At 28.6% G+C, this 19,418-nt stretch overlaps 1 protein-coding gene across 1 annotated transcript in view; it reads left to right on the top strand.

Moving 5' to 3' along the window:
• LOC131846991 (uncharacterized) overlaps positions 1-19,154 on the top strand; it is a 34,452-nt gene extending 15,298 nt beyond the window's left edge. The window contains exons 2-5 of the mRNA XM_059196422.1: positions 15,888-15,957; positions 17,212-17,396; positions 17,537-17,933; positions 18,615-19,154. Coding sequence (XP_059052405.1) covers positions 15,934-15,957; positions 17,212-17,396; positions 17,537-17,933; positions 18,615-18,674 — 666 coding nt within the window. The 5' untranslated portion in view covers positions 15,888-15,933 and the 3' untranslated portion in view covers positions 18,675-19,154. The remainder of the gene's footprint in view (positions 1-15,887; positions 15,958-17,211; positions 17,397-17,536; positions 17,934-18,614) is intronic.
• Positions 19,155-19,418: the final 264 nt, after the last annotated feature.

Raw genomic sequence — 19,418 nt, 5'->3', positions numbered from 1 at the left:
CAAAAATGTAGGTATTTTGTTTAACCAACTTTTAAAAAAAGTGGGGGTTTCAATTTGACTGCACTTTTTATACAAGTTTCTTAGTTTAGCCAGTGGTTCTAATCAAATTTGATTACTTTTTTGCAATTGATACTGGATACTTCCGTATTGGTCCTGTATTAACTTCGTCTCGTTTTAGGCTTGTTAAAAAAATATAATATTTTTAGATTTATTATAGAAGTATTTTTAGTTGCACGTTTGTATATTACAATAGTGTTAAAATAATAATATTAAAGAAATATACTCATAAAAAAGAATAAAGTTCCTTATAAAAATATTGAAACTAGACGTTTAAATACTGTTTAATGTAAATTCTTATATGAACTAGTGTTATGTTGTGTATATATTTTAAAATAACGTATGTTATATATTATATACATTATAATAAAATTAAATTACTGCTACAATAACTTTTTGTTATAATTAATTTATTTCTATTAAGACAATAACACAAATCTGTATAAGTATTTATATCTACCAAACTAAAACATTTCATTAGAAATTTCAACGTTACAGCTGGATATAGAAAAATATATAATGAATATTAATATTTTTTTAATAATAAATAAATATTAATTTATTATTTATTATATATTTATAATATAATCCCACAATACCTTGGATAATAATAATGTGATAAATACTACGACGTACATCATGTTTTCTCTCGAACGCAGAACAAGTTACGCAAGAGCGGTTTGACCGTGAACTCGCTGTATATTAGCAGCCTATTAATAACCTACGTATCAATAAAATGCCTTCCCGTCATTGTTCCTATTTATGTTACAGTAAAGAAAATATATAAATAATTGTCTATTTTTATAAATTAACCAACGAATGTCTTGCAGTTACTGCGTTGTTAATGCGTTAAAAGATTGCTACAAATGCCACCCTTTAATAAGGTTGTATTTTTTTTTAGGACGAATTATTTTAGTATACTAAGACCATCTTGGAATTATTGCCTATTAAATTAATCCGATTAAGGGAACATCGCTTTCAAAAGTCCACTACGATTTTTTTGTTTAATAATAATATAATAAAACCGAAGATTTTGGAGAATACAAAATGTATGAATAAAAATAATAAATATTACAATTCCTACATTTTGAGAAAAAGAACACGACCGAATTTATATTATTTAACTTCCATAACATTAACGTTGCATAGGTTACACACATATGCAACGTTAATGTTAGGAGTAATTTACAGTATACATTGTTTGTTAAGCTATAAAATGGATACGCTGTATTTATCTATATGCTCGTATTTTTTTGAAAAACCAAAAGCATACGAGCCCAAATAAACATATATACTTAACCATTCTGAATACTAAATCACTACAGCTTTCTATGTTATTATTTGTTATAGTTAGTGTTTGTTTGTTGATATTTACAAATGTAAAATAAAGATTCATATACGAGTATGTTACGAACGTATAATAAGGATTTTACCTCGTTTAGCGTATATTTTATCTGTAACTTGGTATATATTACAGAGCCAACACGCTATAGTTTGCATTCATTAAAAATCTGATTGACATTATCTGCCATCATAATGTATGGGTTAGTCAGTTGAATACAATTAAAACGAATCATCTAGGTATAATCCGCAGGAAGACAAACTCTTATATGATGACCATAGATTATAATTGTTTCCTTGTTGTTTTACGTGGTATTCATCATATATAACATTAGAACAATAGCTTGTTAGAAAAACAGTAACAAGTTCAATTGTATATGTTGATTTCTTGAGCATAATTAACCAGCCGTTAATCGCTTTGCCTGCGTGATTACGAAAACAAACCAAGTATTAGTATAAATTAATATATATGTAGTTTATTTTCTTTTATATGTTATAATTTATGGAAGATACAGTAGTACCATTATTAGACATAGTTTCAGGCCATTTCCTGTATATAGGTATGCCTCTTTTTAACATTGGTAGGCTTAACAGGTTACTCCAAGAACTTTTAGAAAAATGAATCATTTAAAAATATTGTAACCAACTTTGGTTGGTGTAATAATGTCTACAAAGTTCATAATAGCAATTAACATTTTATTAAATAATGACATAATTAAAGTTAAAACTGCAAAGCATTATGCCCAAGTTTGGTACTCCAACATAATAACCATTATTATTTAAGACACTTCTTGATAAGCACTTAAATCGTCATATCATTATTGCACTACCGAATACGGAAGATTATTTTTGGGAAGTAATGATAATAATTTGACACAATGATTTTAAAACTATTTGTTCCTACCCCTGCACGTGAAATTCCTTGTATCATAATTTTGAATTATCTATATTTATCTAATAATGCAGAGCCCTAAGGGCAGCGGTTATATAAACAAACCATTGTGATTGTAATCATAAAAGAGTTAACTAGGATTGTCAAGTGTTAGCGCTGCGGAGCCGCGGAGCCGTGGTAAAAGCAATACGAAATATGCCTTCATTTCGCGAAGTATGTATAACCCAAACGTGGCAAGAACTTTGATATTAGTATTTTGATTTTTTTTGTACGTAGTAATAATTACTGAGGTCTGATAGGGACGCGAGAACAAATATATACCATATTTGCTATCAGAATTCAGTAACTATTACATTATTATTATCAGTAAATATTATAGTATACTTTCTAATCTATTTATCACATAATTGTACTTATATCTAATATAATAATTATGCCGCCTGGCATAGTAATAAATTTCATATCTATTCACTGAAAGAGATCATAAATTATTCATATTATCCTAATAAAGAAATATTTTTTTTTTAATTATGTATAAGAGATTAAGCTAAGATTGGCAAGGCAATGAAGAGAATAAGGAAAAATCAGCATACAAGATTACGTTCAAATGGCTATGTAAAATATTAATGCGTATTCAGCTTATACTAAGGCCCCATTTACCGTTTGTTGATTTAATACAGGCACTAACAGCATCATAATGATTTGTCTCAGAAATGTACAGCACATGTCTGTAATAAATGAGTTGGAATATTACTTATATTTTTTATATGAAGGGAAAACTTTATAATTTTGTAAACAAAAAACTTTAACAGCAATGTAGTAGTGTAAATTATGTCGGCTTTAAAAATGTAGCATAATTAAACTGTACAGAATTGAAAAAGATACATGTATTGTATCCATAAAAAGAACTGAAATTCTTTTGTTAATTGTAAATAGACATTTTGCTCTAATACCACAAAATATATATAAAATAATAAATTATTTCTTTTATATATAGTAATAAAATGATGTAATAAAAAAAATATTATTAGGAAATGTAATTACTTAAAACTTTATAAATTTAACATTGCTAATATTAATACTATACAGATCTAAAAATAATGCATTAATACTCTATTTTGTGATTAATGAATAAGAGCAATTATATAAGCAATATGATTAGTTACAGCGAGACGATGAATTTCTTCAGAGGCTGCTGTAATTTGGTATAATTATTCTCATTATATAGTCAATATATCTTTGACAACTTTCCCAACCTACAGTTGTTAGTTGGTAGAACCTGTACTTTATCCATCTAAAAATAGTAAACTATTATGATTGCATCAGTTGTTTATATTGCACGTGTAATGTAACAGTGGCCTCTTTATTGAATTCTTTACAGGTAGATAAAAATCAGCCCACTTTGGTTGTATCAATTAATGTAAATACGACCTTATAGACACAATGTAAGTTTTTAATAAACATCAGCCATGTATGTATACATACAACATACAATAATGTATGTAACATTAGCGCCTAGTTGTTTGTGAATATATCAACGCATAGGAATACGAAATAATAATACTGGTTCAGCATCTGTTTTATTTTATGAAGTGAATATAATAGTTTATGTGAATGATGGTATATTTTTTTATTATTCATTAAAGACTTTTTTTTATTAATGGACAATTTAATAACCAAATAAAAACGTGACACGTTAGAAGAAGAAGAATTATAGACTTCTATAAATTATTTTTGCCAAAAAATATAAACAAGATATCTGTGTCATACACAGTAATAATGAAGTTAATAAAACGAAGTGAAACTTCAATAATTATTTGGGAAGGCAAAACTAGACTATAGTTTTCTCAACATAAAATTATTGAAACGATTGTTTAGTCATCAAACTACGAAATTAGTTTGACAATATTCTTTTTATTGCAATAATAATAATTGCGAAGATTATTATTTGGCATAGGACAATTCTATATGACAAGTAACATGTAAAATTACACCGTTAATCTTCCTAAATAAATAAATAAATAAATAAATAAATAAATAACTAAAAGCTCAAGAATATATTAATTCGTTTGTAGTATAATTCTACTAACCCACTAGCAGGAGAGGATAGATATGGCTGTGTGTAGAAGTAACAAATATCTTATATTTTTAACGTTATGATAATCCTTTTGACATAATTTCATTTAGTAATGTTTAATAAGACACCTATTTAGTAATGTTTAATAAATATTTTCCAAGACTTGTTATTGGTTTTGGAAAGAAAATTATTCATTAACTTTATGTTGCTTAAGTAGTTTTCTACCCAGCAAACGGAATGTCAGTGACCTTTAAGTACAAATATATTTCTCAAGTTTGATGAATAATGGGATATATGTATGTATATCATTACAAACTATAGAAGACTACCAGAAATACATTAAGTAAATAAGGCTTAATCAATAAATGAACATAGTCTCATTTTCAACAATATCTGCAGGAATTTAATCACCGTTATAAGTATATAAAACCGGTTCTATTTTTATGATGTTATTTAATAAACTAAGAGCATTGAATTAGAATTAATAAATTTTATTCTAATTCAACGCTTTGTCAATCACATTTCATCAAAAAACCTGATAGTATTGTGGAATAGAATATTACTTGGTATCATATGGTACGGCGCAGATGTTACGGCGCAGATGTTACATAAAATTAAATTGCATGGCTAGGTATTATGTCAATTATCTGACACTATACACAGCGTTTAATAGTAAAAACCTGTTTGAAATTTATGAGACAACGCGTTATAAATATGTATATTAGCCACAACGTAAAGTTTACTAAAATACACAAAGTGTTACGTTGTAAATGAATTAATTTATATAGATGAATAATAAAAGATATATGAGAGGACAATCTAATAACAATTTACACGGAGCCATATAGTCCCAACATAAGCAGAGCTTGTAAATGATGATATAAATACTTGAAATTATTTGCAGATACATTTATTTATAATTATTGACGTGAGTGTAATCGATATTGCAACTATTGGAAGTAAAGGGGTATGCTATACGGATAGACCACTCAGGCCGTCACATATATTATCATATATTAAATGTAAATAATTAAAAATTAACCTATTTAGTCTGCGTGGTAACATGAAAGAAATGAATTTTATTATTAATAAATAACTAAATTTTATAAAATTAAAATTGCTTATTACAAATAAAGTAAAATTTTATATTTATTTCTTACATGAATGTACATGTATTATTATGATTATGTGTTCTAAATATTTTCGGCAGAACTGAAGAGCATGTTGCGTGTCTTCACATCTCGTGTGAGTAATATTCACATCTGTGTACATTCGTAAGGCCCTCGATCTTGACTATTGTCTCAAGATAACAGTTAATACAAGTCTTCCGAAAGGTCAAGTCTCTTGAAGATTCTCAGTTACGTTAGTTACTTAATCGTTACTTACGAAATACTATTATTGTAAGGTGGTGATTGATTCAGGTTTTTGTAGGATAATAAAAGGCTTGGTTGCAATTTATTAGATTATAATGTCTATTTAATATTTATTAATTGACGTAATTATACAAAATTTTTAAAATGTAAAAGAAATGTATATTATAGTGGTTTAAATAATGTTATTGTTTTAAATGTACTTAAAATAATTACTCAATTATCTCACATAAAATTTATATGCCTAGTGAATGTTAATTTTTAGATTAACTGAATGTTAATCTAAAAATATAAAATCTGCTCTGAGCAAATCCCAATATTTTGTAAATAATCATTCATTTCATTTCAAATATTCATTTCATTTCAATGAGTCCAGTAGAAGCATTTATTATTTCTTAATCAAGTTATCTACGTGAACATGGCAAATAAGAAGAGAGGAGAAACAAATGGTACATAGCTGTAACTCTGACAAGGCTGTTTGCCACAGCGTTAATGTAATAATTATGTTATTAGTTTGTTGATCACCGTGATCAATTATTCTTATAAAATACTCAAAATGATGGAACTTTAAGAACATAAACCTTTATTGCCCATAAACTTGGTCATTTATTAGATAGAGTAATTACAGTTAAATGAAGATTGAAGTAATTTGCTTGAACTTGGTTATACAGATATGGATTAAAGTAGATATATTTTTGCAACTGAATATATAATGTACACTGAAAAGAAACTAGATTTAAAACAGTTTATTCAAAGTCACAAAATTTCGAATACAAGTTCAAATTTGCATTTGACTGAAAAATTACTTAATGAATAGATTGAATATTGTGTTATTTAGATTGAATACCGTTTTATATTAATCAAATTTAAAATTAAAAAATCAACTTATATTTGGAAATTTTACATGTGATTTTCTTATTTTGTTAGATGGATAGTATATATTACATAAATATTGTTTTAATAAATCTTATGTATTTTATGTGAGATGAGACGTTCTTTATTTTCGTATAAAATTTCAAATACGTTAAAAATACAATGTGTGAGTAGTACAATTTTTTATACTAACTAGTCACACGCCCCAGACTTCGTCAGTGTAACACGATTAGATTGAAATTATTTAATCGTAATAAAAATAGTACTTATATATACTTTTCCGTGTCAAATAGGTAGCTTAAACATATAAACAAATGAGATTAAAATTAGAAAAATAATATAAATAATAAACAACAGTTGTTCACTGTCATCACGACTGAATATGGGTACAAAAATGTAATAAGAATAATAACAAATTGAAATCAATTCATTTCACAGATAATATATTGCTTATGATTGTGATATACATAAGAATAAATAATGTGCTTTCCATGCTCAAACGAAGTAGTGAACATAATAAAACTAGTGAAGTGTTCGTATTTGTTCAAAACTACTATATACTACATCGTATATAGCCCTGAGGGGTCGTGGCATTGGCCTCTAATCGCCTTACTACAATATAAATATGTCTATATATAATAAGCGGTACTAGTAGTATACGTGACTAATATTACTTCAGTTTAAATGATTTCAATAAATAAAATTGTTATTTTTAATATATGCTTATTACATGGTGTCTTTTGTAAAACTATTTTTTTTAATAACATACAGTATATTTTTTATCTACACAAAACAAAACATTATTTGTATGCTAAAATGAACATATTGATTATGCCACATAGCAGTTTACATATGACACAGGTTTTTATATATATATACATATTTTAAACATTACTACAATATTTAGAAAAAAAATTGCTAAAAACATTATTGCTAAAACATAATTTACGAAATAGCATAAGAATGTTAATGAAATAAAATGAACGTATGTGGGGTATTTTGTGATGAGTAATTCTTTTTAATAAAAATTCTCTCAATGCATTCTATATTTTACAATAATTAGACATTGCATATTATTATATACATTTATACAGTACACCTACTTATAAATAATTCATAGCTAACTATAAATAATTTAAAATACTCGTATGCTAAGCCATACAATATCTGACCAGTAATAGAATCACCCGATATTATTAATTTAATAAATTATCTGTTTTTTTTCCATTACTGCGAAAAGAAAATAAAATATGTAAATAAAGTTTTTAGTGTTAAAACGAAACGAACTCACGAGTCTCCGAGTTTGTAAGAGGCGATCACTAGAATCTTTACATGAATACATTACATATATATATATTAGTTATCATTAATAATGTGTCAACACTGAACTCGTAAAATAACTTTATTCTAATTTTAACACTATAGTGCAGACATTATAAGTATGGGGACTAGTAGCTCAGACTATTCATAATGTACCCTGTCAGTTTGATTTCTGAGAGGTTGTCTCTGGAAACAATTAGGCTAACCGAACCTGATCTGACTTTGAGATCAGCTTATCATCCGCTGGTACCCCGCAAGCGCAGGTGGGTGCGTTAAAGAATGATCTTTACTCATAATTAAAAATACTATAATGCAGATACACAAACGAATGATAAAGTTCTAATAGTTTATAATGAATGCGATATAGTACCAACTCGTATTCTTGAAAGTTGTAAATAAATAAATGTGATTGAAACTGTATAATGATTTGTGGTACTAGAGAGATATAAATACTTTATTTACCTCAAAATTATTCGAACCAATTAACTAAATTAATGAAGTGTACAAACTATTGTTAATATAATAGTTCATATATGATCTACAAATCTACATATCACTATTACGAAAGTTGAAATGGGGGCAGAGAAAGGGCGTGTATCGGAGAGACAGTCTGCCCTTCCTGCTGCAACCTGTCGATTACGTTGGATTACGTATGTGTCGCGTGCATTTAGTTCATATGCTTGCGTATGTTACGCACTTTACGGCAATAGAGACTTACTGTTTAATTATGTAGCTATAGTCATTGACGTTTAGTCATATATTATCGGATACTTTTACTTAACGAAAAGTTTAGCGCGATTGTTGCAAGATAGGTCGAGAAAAGTGATGGATTAGTTATAATCTGAATCGTGTCATTGTCTAACTAGGCCGAAATACGATATATTTTGTACAATTGCTATTTAGTATTCAAACCATTAAGCAATTTAAGTAATTATGTATGGACAATTCTCTTTCTTTTTTGTTCACTTTAATTGTCAAATTTGTCTGTTTGTTTGTTTGCAACTACAAAATGAATGCCTAGTAATATATAACCGTCGATGACAAATTTATGATTATCGTATAACTGGATTCACCATAATAGCAATGAACTGTAGAAGTCATTGACCGCTCGTATTTATGTTTTTGACTTTTTTGTTTGTTTGAATATTAAATTGCATGGTATAACATACTTGTTTGACCTCAAACACGAGTACATATTAAATTTATATGCAAATCGATTAAATACTAAAGTTTATATAGCTTAAACATTTTATTGGTCATCTGATATTAAACATAATGTATTCTAGTTGGGATTAACCTAAATAATATTCGTAATTGAACTGCCACAGATTCCGTAGAATTGTAATTACGTACTTTATTTCTATAAATATTTTTATTAAAATGTAAAACGACATTTTTGTATTTCATTTTCTTTACTATTATTAATAATGACGTATACTTTATAAGAATACTAATTAAATATTTTAAAATACAAAATGTATGTGTTTTTGTATTTTTATTAGCTCCTTAATACAAATAGGTACATTTGGTAGCAGGAAAATAAAATCCAATACATGGAACAATTAAATTATCATCACGTTCTAATGATTTCATATACATACAATGCTTCTTACATCATGACATCATGACTAGTGAGATTGTTTGTATTGTAATCCTACTGCGGTTAGTCTTCTTGGATAAGCCACAAGTGGGTGGAACCCATTTACATTACCTGTCCTGAGTAATGCTAGCTCTTTGTTGCTTGACACATTGTCAAGGCAGGCACCGACACAAGGCGACCACGACACGCCAATCCAATTAATGCTGGCTTCCTCGCGCTAATGCATTCACATGGATAGTAGGTAAAGTCGATAGCTGCATTTATTTTGATGTCAACATTTCAGAATATGATACACAAATACAAAAAGAAAATAGATAATTATTAATTATTTACATAATTACAAAAAGTGTATGTGTATACGTAAAATAGAATACGTAAGAATATAAATAGAATCTAAAAAAAATACGTTTCAATATAGATAGAACAAAAACCAATAAGTTTTCTGTTCTATCGCTACTTTCAGTAGTTATTGATGCCAGATGACAGTCTTTATTTCTAATAGAATTTATCTAAAAATTCTGAAAATAAATTCTCCTTATATAGAAAATCTGTAGTAGTAGTACTAGCATAATAATAGCGTTACTCGATGATATCCCAATATATTAGTTAAGTTCTTGTATTGACTAAACGTGAATATTTAAAAGTACAAATAAATTATATGAACGATAGTCGTGGCTTAGCAAATGAAAGGATAGACCAATATTATTATGATTTTATATACTTCAAGAGTAACATCGGGATGTCGGTCACGAAAGTCGGCATTGAAAACAAAGATATGAGAAAGATGAGGATATTCTCTCGTTGTTAAAAATCAACTTTGAACTTATTCTATATTCAACATATATTGTATTCATGAGTATGATTGTAACGGTATGGGTGTTTAAAAAATATATATCTATGTATGTATCAGTTATCTAGTACCCGTAACACAAGCTCTAGCTAGCTTAACTTGGGTCTAGATGGCTCTGTGTGAATTGTCCTGAGATTATTATTATTATTATTATTCACTCCTAAGCATTTATAATAAAAGCATTGTATCTAAAATTATCTCAATTACAAGATATAATTTATGTTTACTACTTATTGAAACTGTTATATAAGTATGGACGAGTTGATTTGTCAACCTTACGTTATTATGTACACTGGGATAATATTTTTGATGCTCTATTAATCAAATGTAATCTTGAATGCGGTTATTCATATTCTAGAATGTCACCGCATTAGTGGCCTGTGAGTGCTTATATAACTTTTTACACTGTACCTGTATGATTAGAAAAAAGTTTTACAATAGTTAATATAACAAAAACTTCTGATAAGAATTTAGTGATATGTATATTTTAAAATCTACGATTCCATCTACAATCTTAATATAATTAGTAATCGTGTAGATAAATACGGAACTAAATATTCACAATATAAAAATATGAAAATCAATACAGTATCGATAAAGTATCATATAGAAAGAAAATAAAACGGAGAAAATAAAATACACTTTTAAGGACGAACCCCTTCAAATTGAAGTTTATTGAAAATAGTAACATGGTACTTATGCCAGTACTTAGTCTTACTAATAGCTTTTATTTTTACAACGTTATAAATATTAATTCATTAGGAAGGCTATTTTAGTATTAGTATACATGAATATTAATGAAATGTATTCACAATAACAGTACATAACAAAAACAACTTACAAATTACTCATTGCATAGGTATCTTGCTTGTAAGATGCAATGACGGAGATAGAAGAAACAGGTATTTAGTACATATGTCTATTATACTATCTGTGGACGGCGCAGTATCTCGAGTATATCTTATTTTTTTTACTTTCTGCTATCAACTCTAATATTTTTGCTCACTATTCTTAATGTTAAACACTATGTGATTATGATTATAGACTGATTTAAGAATTTATAAAATATGAGGCTTAATGTACAATATAGGATAATTGTAATGGTATTTAAAATACCTAATTTTGTTCTATAAAAGCAGATTAAAACAGAAGTGCAATATGTATCCTAGCTCTCCCGGCAAGTTAAAATTGATGGTACAAGGGTATGTAGGTATTATAAATAATGCCGAATCATTATTTTTTTCCCACATAAGGAGAATTAAAATTGGCTGCACGACTCTAATCATTTAGGGGTATGAAAAATAGTTTATGTCCTATTCTCAGAGTTATTGAATAGGTATATACAGAAATTTTCATAACAATCGGTCAAGCCTTTTCAGAGGAGTTTTACAAATATTGTGACACGAGAATTGTGTACATTAGACAGTACATGTAGATACATACTAATGTAAATACATGTGCTTTACATTTGACTCTCATATGGGTGCTGCATGTAGGGACTAGTCTGCTCTAAAGTTATTTGTCGTTCTTTTAAATTCAGATTCAAAATATCTTTATTCATGTAGGTATATTACAGACTCTTATGATAAGGTCGGTTCGGAATGATTTCGAGATGAGAAGAACTGACAAGAAACTCATACAAACACTTATACATGTATACAATAATATATATTCATTTTTAAATTCAAATTTGGGAGAATAGAGTGACCACCAAGATATCTGTGCAAAAGAGCTTATACATATTAAGTTAATTTTGAATAAAGATTATTTAAAGCAATAAAACAAAACAACAAGTATACTATGTACAGTCAATTTGATATGCATGTAACGATACATTGCATTGTGCTGTGATGTAAAAGATATAACGAAACTAAATTTAATTGTGGGTTTCCTTGTCATTGAAATGTTATATAATGTAACGTACGCAGTCTTAACTCATGGTGGAAAAATACTTACTGTGATTAATCACAAATACTGGTCAGGTAAGTAGTTTTATGGTTAAGATCTGTCTTTGTGATTGGTTTGTAAGCATGACATTACTAAATTTGTTTTCCAATCTATAACAGAAAGTTAAGTAAGATGTCTTAATAAGACTGTGTTGTTATGTACATTGCAAGTTGTTATCCCCTATAAAGAATAGTTTTTTAATCGATAAAGATTATCTATGAGTAAGCGGTGTCATCCTAATTTTGCTAAAATTTAAATGGGGTACTTATTTTTGTTACTCCAAGTAGCGTATTATTATTGAATTTTACTAAATTTAACTGCCTCGATGGTCTAGCGGTTTATCAGACACCGCTTTACTTCCAATGGTCGCGGATTCAATTTCTCGCACGGTACAAACATGAGTATGATTGTTTGTATCGGTCTGAGTGTTATATATATATATATGTATGAAAAAAAATCAAGTATTTACATCAGTTGTCTAGTACTCATAACACAAGCTCTGTTTACTATAAGACTCTCATCTATGAGGTTCTGTGAATTATGCTAGGGTATTACCTATACTTAATGTCACATACTATAGATATTAGAATTATTGAGTATCAAGTATAGTAATAAAAATAATACGATAAAGTAAGATTACAAAAAAGAACCAAATATTAATAATAATAAATATGCAGTGATACTGATATGATGCTGCTATATGCAACAATTTAACAGTTTGGCAGCAAAAAAGGATTCCGCAATCGTCCTTATAAGTTAGAATTCTTGAATTCCTACCAAGAGACGCCGCGCATACAAACATGCGTGGAGGTACAAATTCCCTCAACACATATTCGGATAATACATCCAGTATGGAAAGAAACCACCGTATTTAGACACTTAACTTAATTTATTACGTCTTGTTGAACGTATGATTTCTGCCTTTAAATGGCCGACTAAAATAAGCACAAATTGAACTCAATGTTGTTACTAAATTCTTTAAATAAGATTTAGAAGTCATAAATTTTAATGAACTAAGTACAATTTGTCGTGTTAATCCAAATAACATTAGCAAATTAAGTATTTGATATAGAAATAAAATGTTTTATTATGTAGCAATAAAATAGGAGCAGGCAATTCAGACAAAGTGAAAAAATCGACTATTAAATTTTATTACTATTTGATAGTTTTTAGTTACTATATTTATTTTATGACATTGTCATAGTATTAGTGTCTTTTAATATTTACAATAAATCTAAGAAAAATATAGAACAATAAAGCTGAACAAACTGAACATATACACAGAGCCAAACTAAGCAGAACTTTACCAATGACTATAATAAAAGCTTAAACACTTAAACTCCCACGGAGGGTTCAGGACCAGAAATCGAAGACAGCAGATAAAAAACTACATAATGTGTTTTCATTATCTTTATATTTGTCATATATTATTTTTATATTTAAAATAGACCACTGCGGTCTTACAAATGAATACAAATGTTAGTACCGTGCGAGGATTTTGGTTCGAAACCGCGGCTTTAGCGAAGTGAATTAGTGTTAAACGGCTGTACTAAATAAGGCCTGCATTATAGCATATTACTTTGTATATCTGAAAACATATAATTCTCAATATTACATTGGCCCTCAGGTATAAAATAATAAAATACGGGTTTTGTAAGCATAGAGAATTAATGTTGCAATGAACAATACGCAATATACGCATTACGATGGTGCCCTTTTTCTACACATAGAATAGTTTTTATTGAAATTGTCGAGTTAAATTTCATAGCTGTTAGTCTTGATTTGTTAATAGGCGCTCAATATTATACCAACGACCCGAAACAGTTATTTACTAGACGAATTATTTATGGTCATAATGATGAAATTTTTATTTTTATGAAAGAATTATAAATTTATAAACATTGACATTAACTGACTATAACTATATAATAGCTAATATGTTTACCTGTATTCATTATATATAATTTTTTAAGCGATTATGAGTTTGTAATTTAGAGTATATGTATTTATTTTTCAGATTAAACCTAACCCATCCACTTCGGTTTTGCATATGTGTATAGCGTGCGATGGAGGTCGTATTACTAATTATCTGCATACAATTTTTCCACAAAATATTCTAGTAATAATAGTGAATACTATATAAAAATCCGTTGTGTGGTTTAGAAATAGACAAAGAAGCAGGCGTCTGATAACAGCAACTTTTCAAGGAAAACCAGGTCTTCCGATATCATTTCCATCCCGAACTTCTTAACATCGATGTCATCTCTATCAAATATATTATAATTTATATTACAAAATAGTCCACAAAACAAGCTATGTTATCACACATAAGTACGGGTAGCGTTTGTTGTAATAAAAATGTCAAGCTCCATTTACTTACTATTGTGATGCGTGCGCAGATTGCTAACTCGTTCACCTTTCTTTCATCAACTATTTCACAACTTGTCTTGTAACGACACATTCCATACCTAATTGCTTGTTATTAAAATAGCAAGCAAACTTTAAAAAATATAATATTTGCAACTTCAATGTGTTTTTTTGCATTTATGTTACGCTCTAGCATTGCTAATAATCTTTTAAATTAATGATTTTAATTAATGGATTTCCACCGTACAGTACCTAATAATTCTGTGTTTTCATATGTCTACTTTAGACGAAATTGAAATAAATAGCCTAGCGGCTTACTACCATAGATTCAACCAAGAAATCGTGAGTTCAAATCGGGCTGACATATAAAAAAATCTTTGCGTGTATATTTATAATCTAACTGATTCGTTGGTGAAGTAAATACAAAACAAAAAATAGTCCGTCAGACGGCTGTAGGCTCTCCCCCTGTCACTTTGAATTAAAATATACCCATCCAAATGTGGGCACGCCAAGTGTTGTGTTCATCACATCGACAGTTGATAAGATAATGCTATTCCATTTGGAATAGGAATCGTGATGGCATCTTTGTGTGTTTTTTTTTATATGTGTACCTAGTACAACTTTTTAAAATGATTATATTTCGCAATATTAATTTTAAATGTTAATTATAAAAAAAGCTATGAAAGTTAAGGGATATTACCCAGTTCTCATTTAGAATTATTACGAAAAATGATCAAATTGTTTCTACATTGTACCTGTACTACTATAAAAAAAATCTCTTCAAGTTTTATGTGGTAAAAATATTAAGATATCTCATAATAACTGCAATAAGCTGGTATCTGTGAAAAATGTATATCACGTATACTTTTATAATTGAAAATTATATATTCCTTATTAGAATTTTAAATTAGTAAAATTATTAGGTTTTATGATTTTGTAGGTTTATGCTGTGTCGATGTTGCTAATAAATTTCCTTCATCATTAACAAGGCGCTTATTAAAATGAAGTCTCTATGTTTAGTGATTAGTATAGCTTATGCTTTTATGTCTTAAGATAACATATTTCACTACGTACTACGTATAATTTTTTTGTCTATTATAATAATCTAAGTAACAATTTTATAAATATTAGTAAGCTATAATAATATATAATAATAATAATAGTATTAAAATCATTTTATTATATTGTTACAGATATTTGCACCCAATGCTAGAGTAGTCAACAAACATTCAAGTCAACATGGGATTTTCGGCTGGATTTCAGGTAAAATAGATTTATGGACATTTTTTGGTTTATTTCATACATTAATATTTTTTGTTACAAAACTAATAATAAATTATTTTCTACGAATTCATCTTCCTTCACACTATCCGCTTCTTTTTTATTTATTTTGTACAACCCGTATTTCGCAGCAATGCGACAAGTGCCTATAAAACTTATCGTACCAAGAAATCCTACAAAAACAATAATGTACATGTTTAATAAAAACGGAATTGCCACATAATGAATTATGCTACATTAAATTGACTGAAGCAATTTGAATACCTAGACATGCTAAATATAATCATCAAGATCAACTGATAACGGGTTGGTTCCAACGAATTTGTAGCATTATATACGTTACAAAAGCAGATGTGCTAACCGTACATAAACAATGGAGACGAGTATTGCGCAATTTGCGAGCCATTTAATAGATAAGTTTTGCAGAAAAGGGGCACTTGTTTGTAATAATTCACTTAGTGTAAGTTCACATGGGAAATAAAAGAATAAAATAAAGAATTCAGTCAAGGCCGTGTGATGAAGATCTTGTCGTCGACTTGATTGAATTTGATGTAAGTCGAAATCATTTGGCGTAAAGCGGATGCTTTAATATGGAAATTAAATATTTCAAGGGGAGTTTGTATCTCGCACTCCCAACATAGTAATTATGTCATTATAAAGTATGTAGTATGTTAAATATTTTGGATACCGATGGCCGTGAGCGATTTATTTTGATGATTGAAACAAAAGATTATATCAATAGAAGTATAAACATGATGAATTAATAATTAATTGATGCCTACCTAATTTATTTATAAAGTGTGGTCGTAATTTGAAACCTAAGGGAGTTCATGAGTTTTTTAGCGTAGGTTTCAATTACGAAATAATTTTCAGGTAAAAAACAATTACGTCCTTGACCAAAATTATATTTATAGGTTCTTCTATAAAGTATTGTGCAAAATAATTAAGTAAGCAACCACACAATCAATTAAGTAACGATTTACTTAGGTACAGTACCTCCATTATTCAGAAACAATATATCTTAGCCTTCTGGAACGGCAACGAATGAGTGTTACCGCTTACCACCAGGTAGGCAGTCAACTTGTTAACAAGCAACAAGCATGTCAATTATATAAAAAAAATAAGTAAATGGAGTTACCCTCACGTATGAAATTAATAAAATCTGAGAGTCAACAAATATAATTGCGCTATTGTATTTCTTAAATTGCATATAATTTATATATTTAATACTTACAGTTGCTGGCTTGCCTGATGGTGTTCGCACCAAGCGCACACTCAATCATGGTTAAGTACGGCACGAGTGGAGGTCCCATAGTGCCGCCGACGCCGGAACCAGTGCTGCCCCCGCAGCAGCCCTATCGTGTTCCTGCGCCGGTCTGGGAAGAACGATCCAATGACTCTCCTGACCCTAATGCCCAATGGTAATGATTATTCTAATACAATATTTCGAAATTGAAAGGATTTGAATATGTAAATTGGAGTCATCTCATTAGAAAAAGAAGATTTTTTTATTAATACAGATGCAGCTAAGAATATTAAAATTATGTATTTTGTTTAATAGGAGACCGCAATTCTTCATACCCCAGCCGAGATACACACACGTGGTGTACAACTCTCAACTGCCCCCGCCCATACCTCTGAACAATGCTCAAAGATTCGTGAACTCTTACTTGCCAAGACAATCACCAGAATCTCAGCCTATACAAGTTCAACCTGTTCGAGAATACTTTTCTCCATCTCAAGTTCTCAGCTCCCAGAGTTTACCTGGTTTCGGGTTAAGATACTTCGTTCCAATTTACGCTAAAAATGCTCAAGAGGAGAAGAAAATTAAAGAGGATGCTCAGTACAATCACATAGCCAGTAATAACGTTAATGGAGAAAACAGCGACTCGCTTAGCGACATACAATGGAAATATGAGAAGGATGCTCCCAACAGAGTCACTAGGAGTACGCAAGAAGTGAGTACTTTAATAATATAATACCATAAATATAAAAGTTTGTAATGATATTTGGTTGTTTATTACTTAATGAACACATATGAATCCTATTTTAAGTATACAAATGAGGTGGAAGTGTATAAGGTTATGGGTTAGCCAAGTACTATTCATATTGCTCGTATGTTCTTTCTTCTTAAGGATAAATAAGTAAACTCACATTAGTTAACATCAAAATATAGGAATTTTATATTACCTCACGAGTCCGTAAGTATGCCCTTTTTCTCTATAACAATATTAAACACTGAACAGTGAAATAATTATTAGACATAAAAATTTAAGTATAGTTAATCCATATATATAACAATAGTTGAAATGAAATAATTAGAGGCTGTTTATTAAAAAAATATTAACATACAATTAATAAAGTAAATAGAATTCATAAATTATGTATGAGTAAACAACAATAAAATACAGTACTACAGCAAGCTAGATATTTATTAAAATCTTAACATTTACATCTTTCAATTTAAAAAGGCAAGAAATAAACTTTAGCTCAGAACCGGCAGATAAGCAGGTCATCATTTTACTGAGGATAAAATTAAGATGATAACTTAATAATCTCGGCATTTTCCATAATATATATTCCATAAAAAATATTTATTTTATTATTATTTTTTCTACATGTGACTTCTTTTCTTTCAGCGGTCGGGTATACCAGTACAATCGTGGTCGGTGTATGTACCTCGACATCATTACCAATAGTTATCTTTATGTTTATTTTTGGATGGGTAACGTTCTATTATACCTAAAAACTTTACTAATAAGTTAATAGCTACCTTGGCGGTCATAAACTATAGTAGATATTAATATTTATAAAAACGTAAAATCTTCAATAAATTGTAATTGATCGCATTCCTTTGCATGCTATTTTTAGTCAATAATAAATAGATATAGTATAGAAATACGAAAACAAATTTTGTACAAATATTTCTATTTCACAGCTTAGAAAATATGATAATAAAATTACTGTGTACTCTAACTTAAGATCTTCATAACAAAAGGGGCCTTAATGGAGAAATATGCCTTTAATTTTGTAAACAGTCAGGGATTAAACACAATCTTGTTAAAAAGTATGTTTATTGAAGAACGTTTATATAAATTATAGTTTTTAGGTATAATAAAACATAAACCAATTCATTAACATCACAATCAGTGTGTATACTTACATATGAACTACAAAAATTACAAGATAATTGTGATGTCATTAGGTAGTAGCGTAGAATAAGTTAAAAGTGCCACATGATAAATATGTTTTTAACTATAAATACGAGTAAATATATTCGACTACATGAAAATTAGACCCAAATTTACAGACTGAAATTTATATATTGTAAAAAATTCATTGTATTGTTGCATTAGAACGAAGTAAATTGTGACAATGCCCATATTTTCAATACGACAATTTTGAAATAACTACTTATTAAAAACATATAGTTCCTTTCGAAT

The sequence above is a fragment of the Achroia grisella genome, unplaced genomic scaffold, assembly GCF_030625045.1.
Source record: "Achroia grisella isolate CSIRO2021 unplaced genomic scaffold, CSIRO_AGI_Agris_v1 utg515, whole genome shotgun sequence".
NCBI classification, from domain to species: domain Eukaryota; kingdom Metazoa; phylum Arthropoda; class Insecta; order Lepidoptera; family Pyralidae; genus Achroia; species Achroia grisella.
Note: the sequence above shows the minus strand (reverse complement) of the source record. Positions and strands in the feature narration are given on the sequence as shown.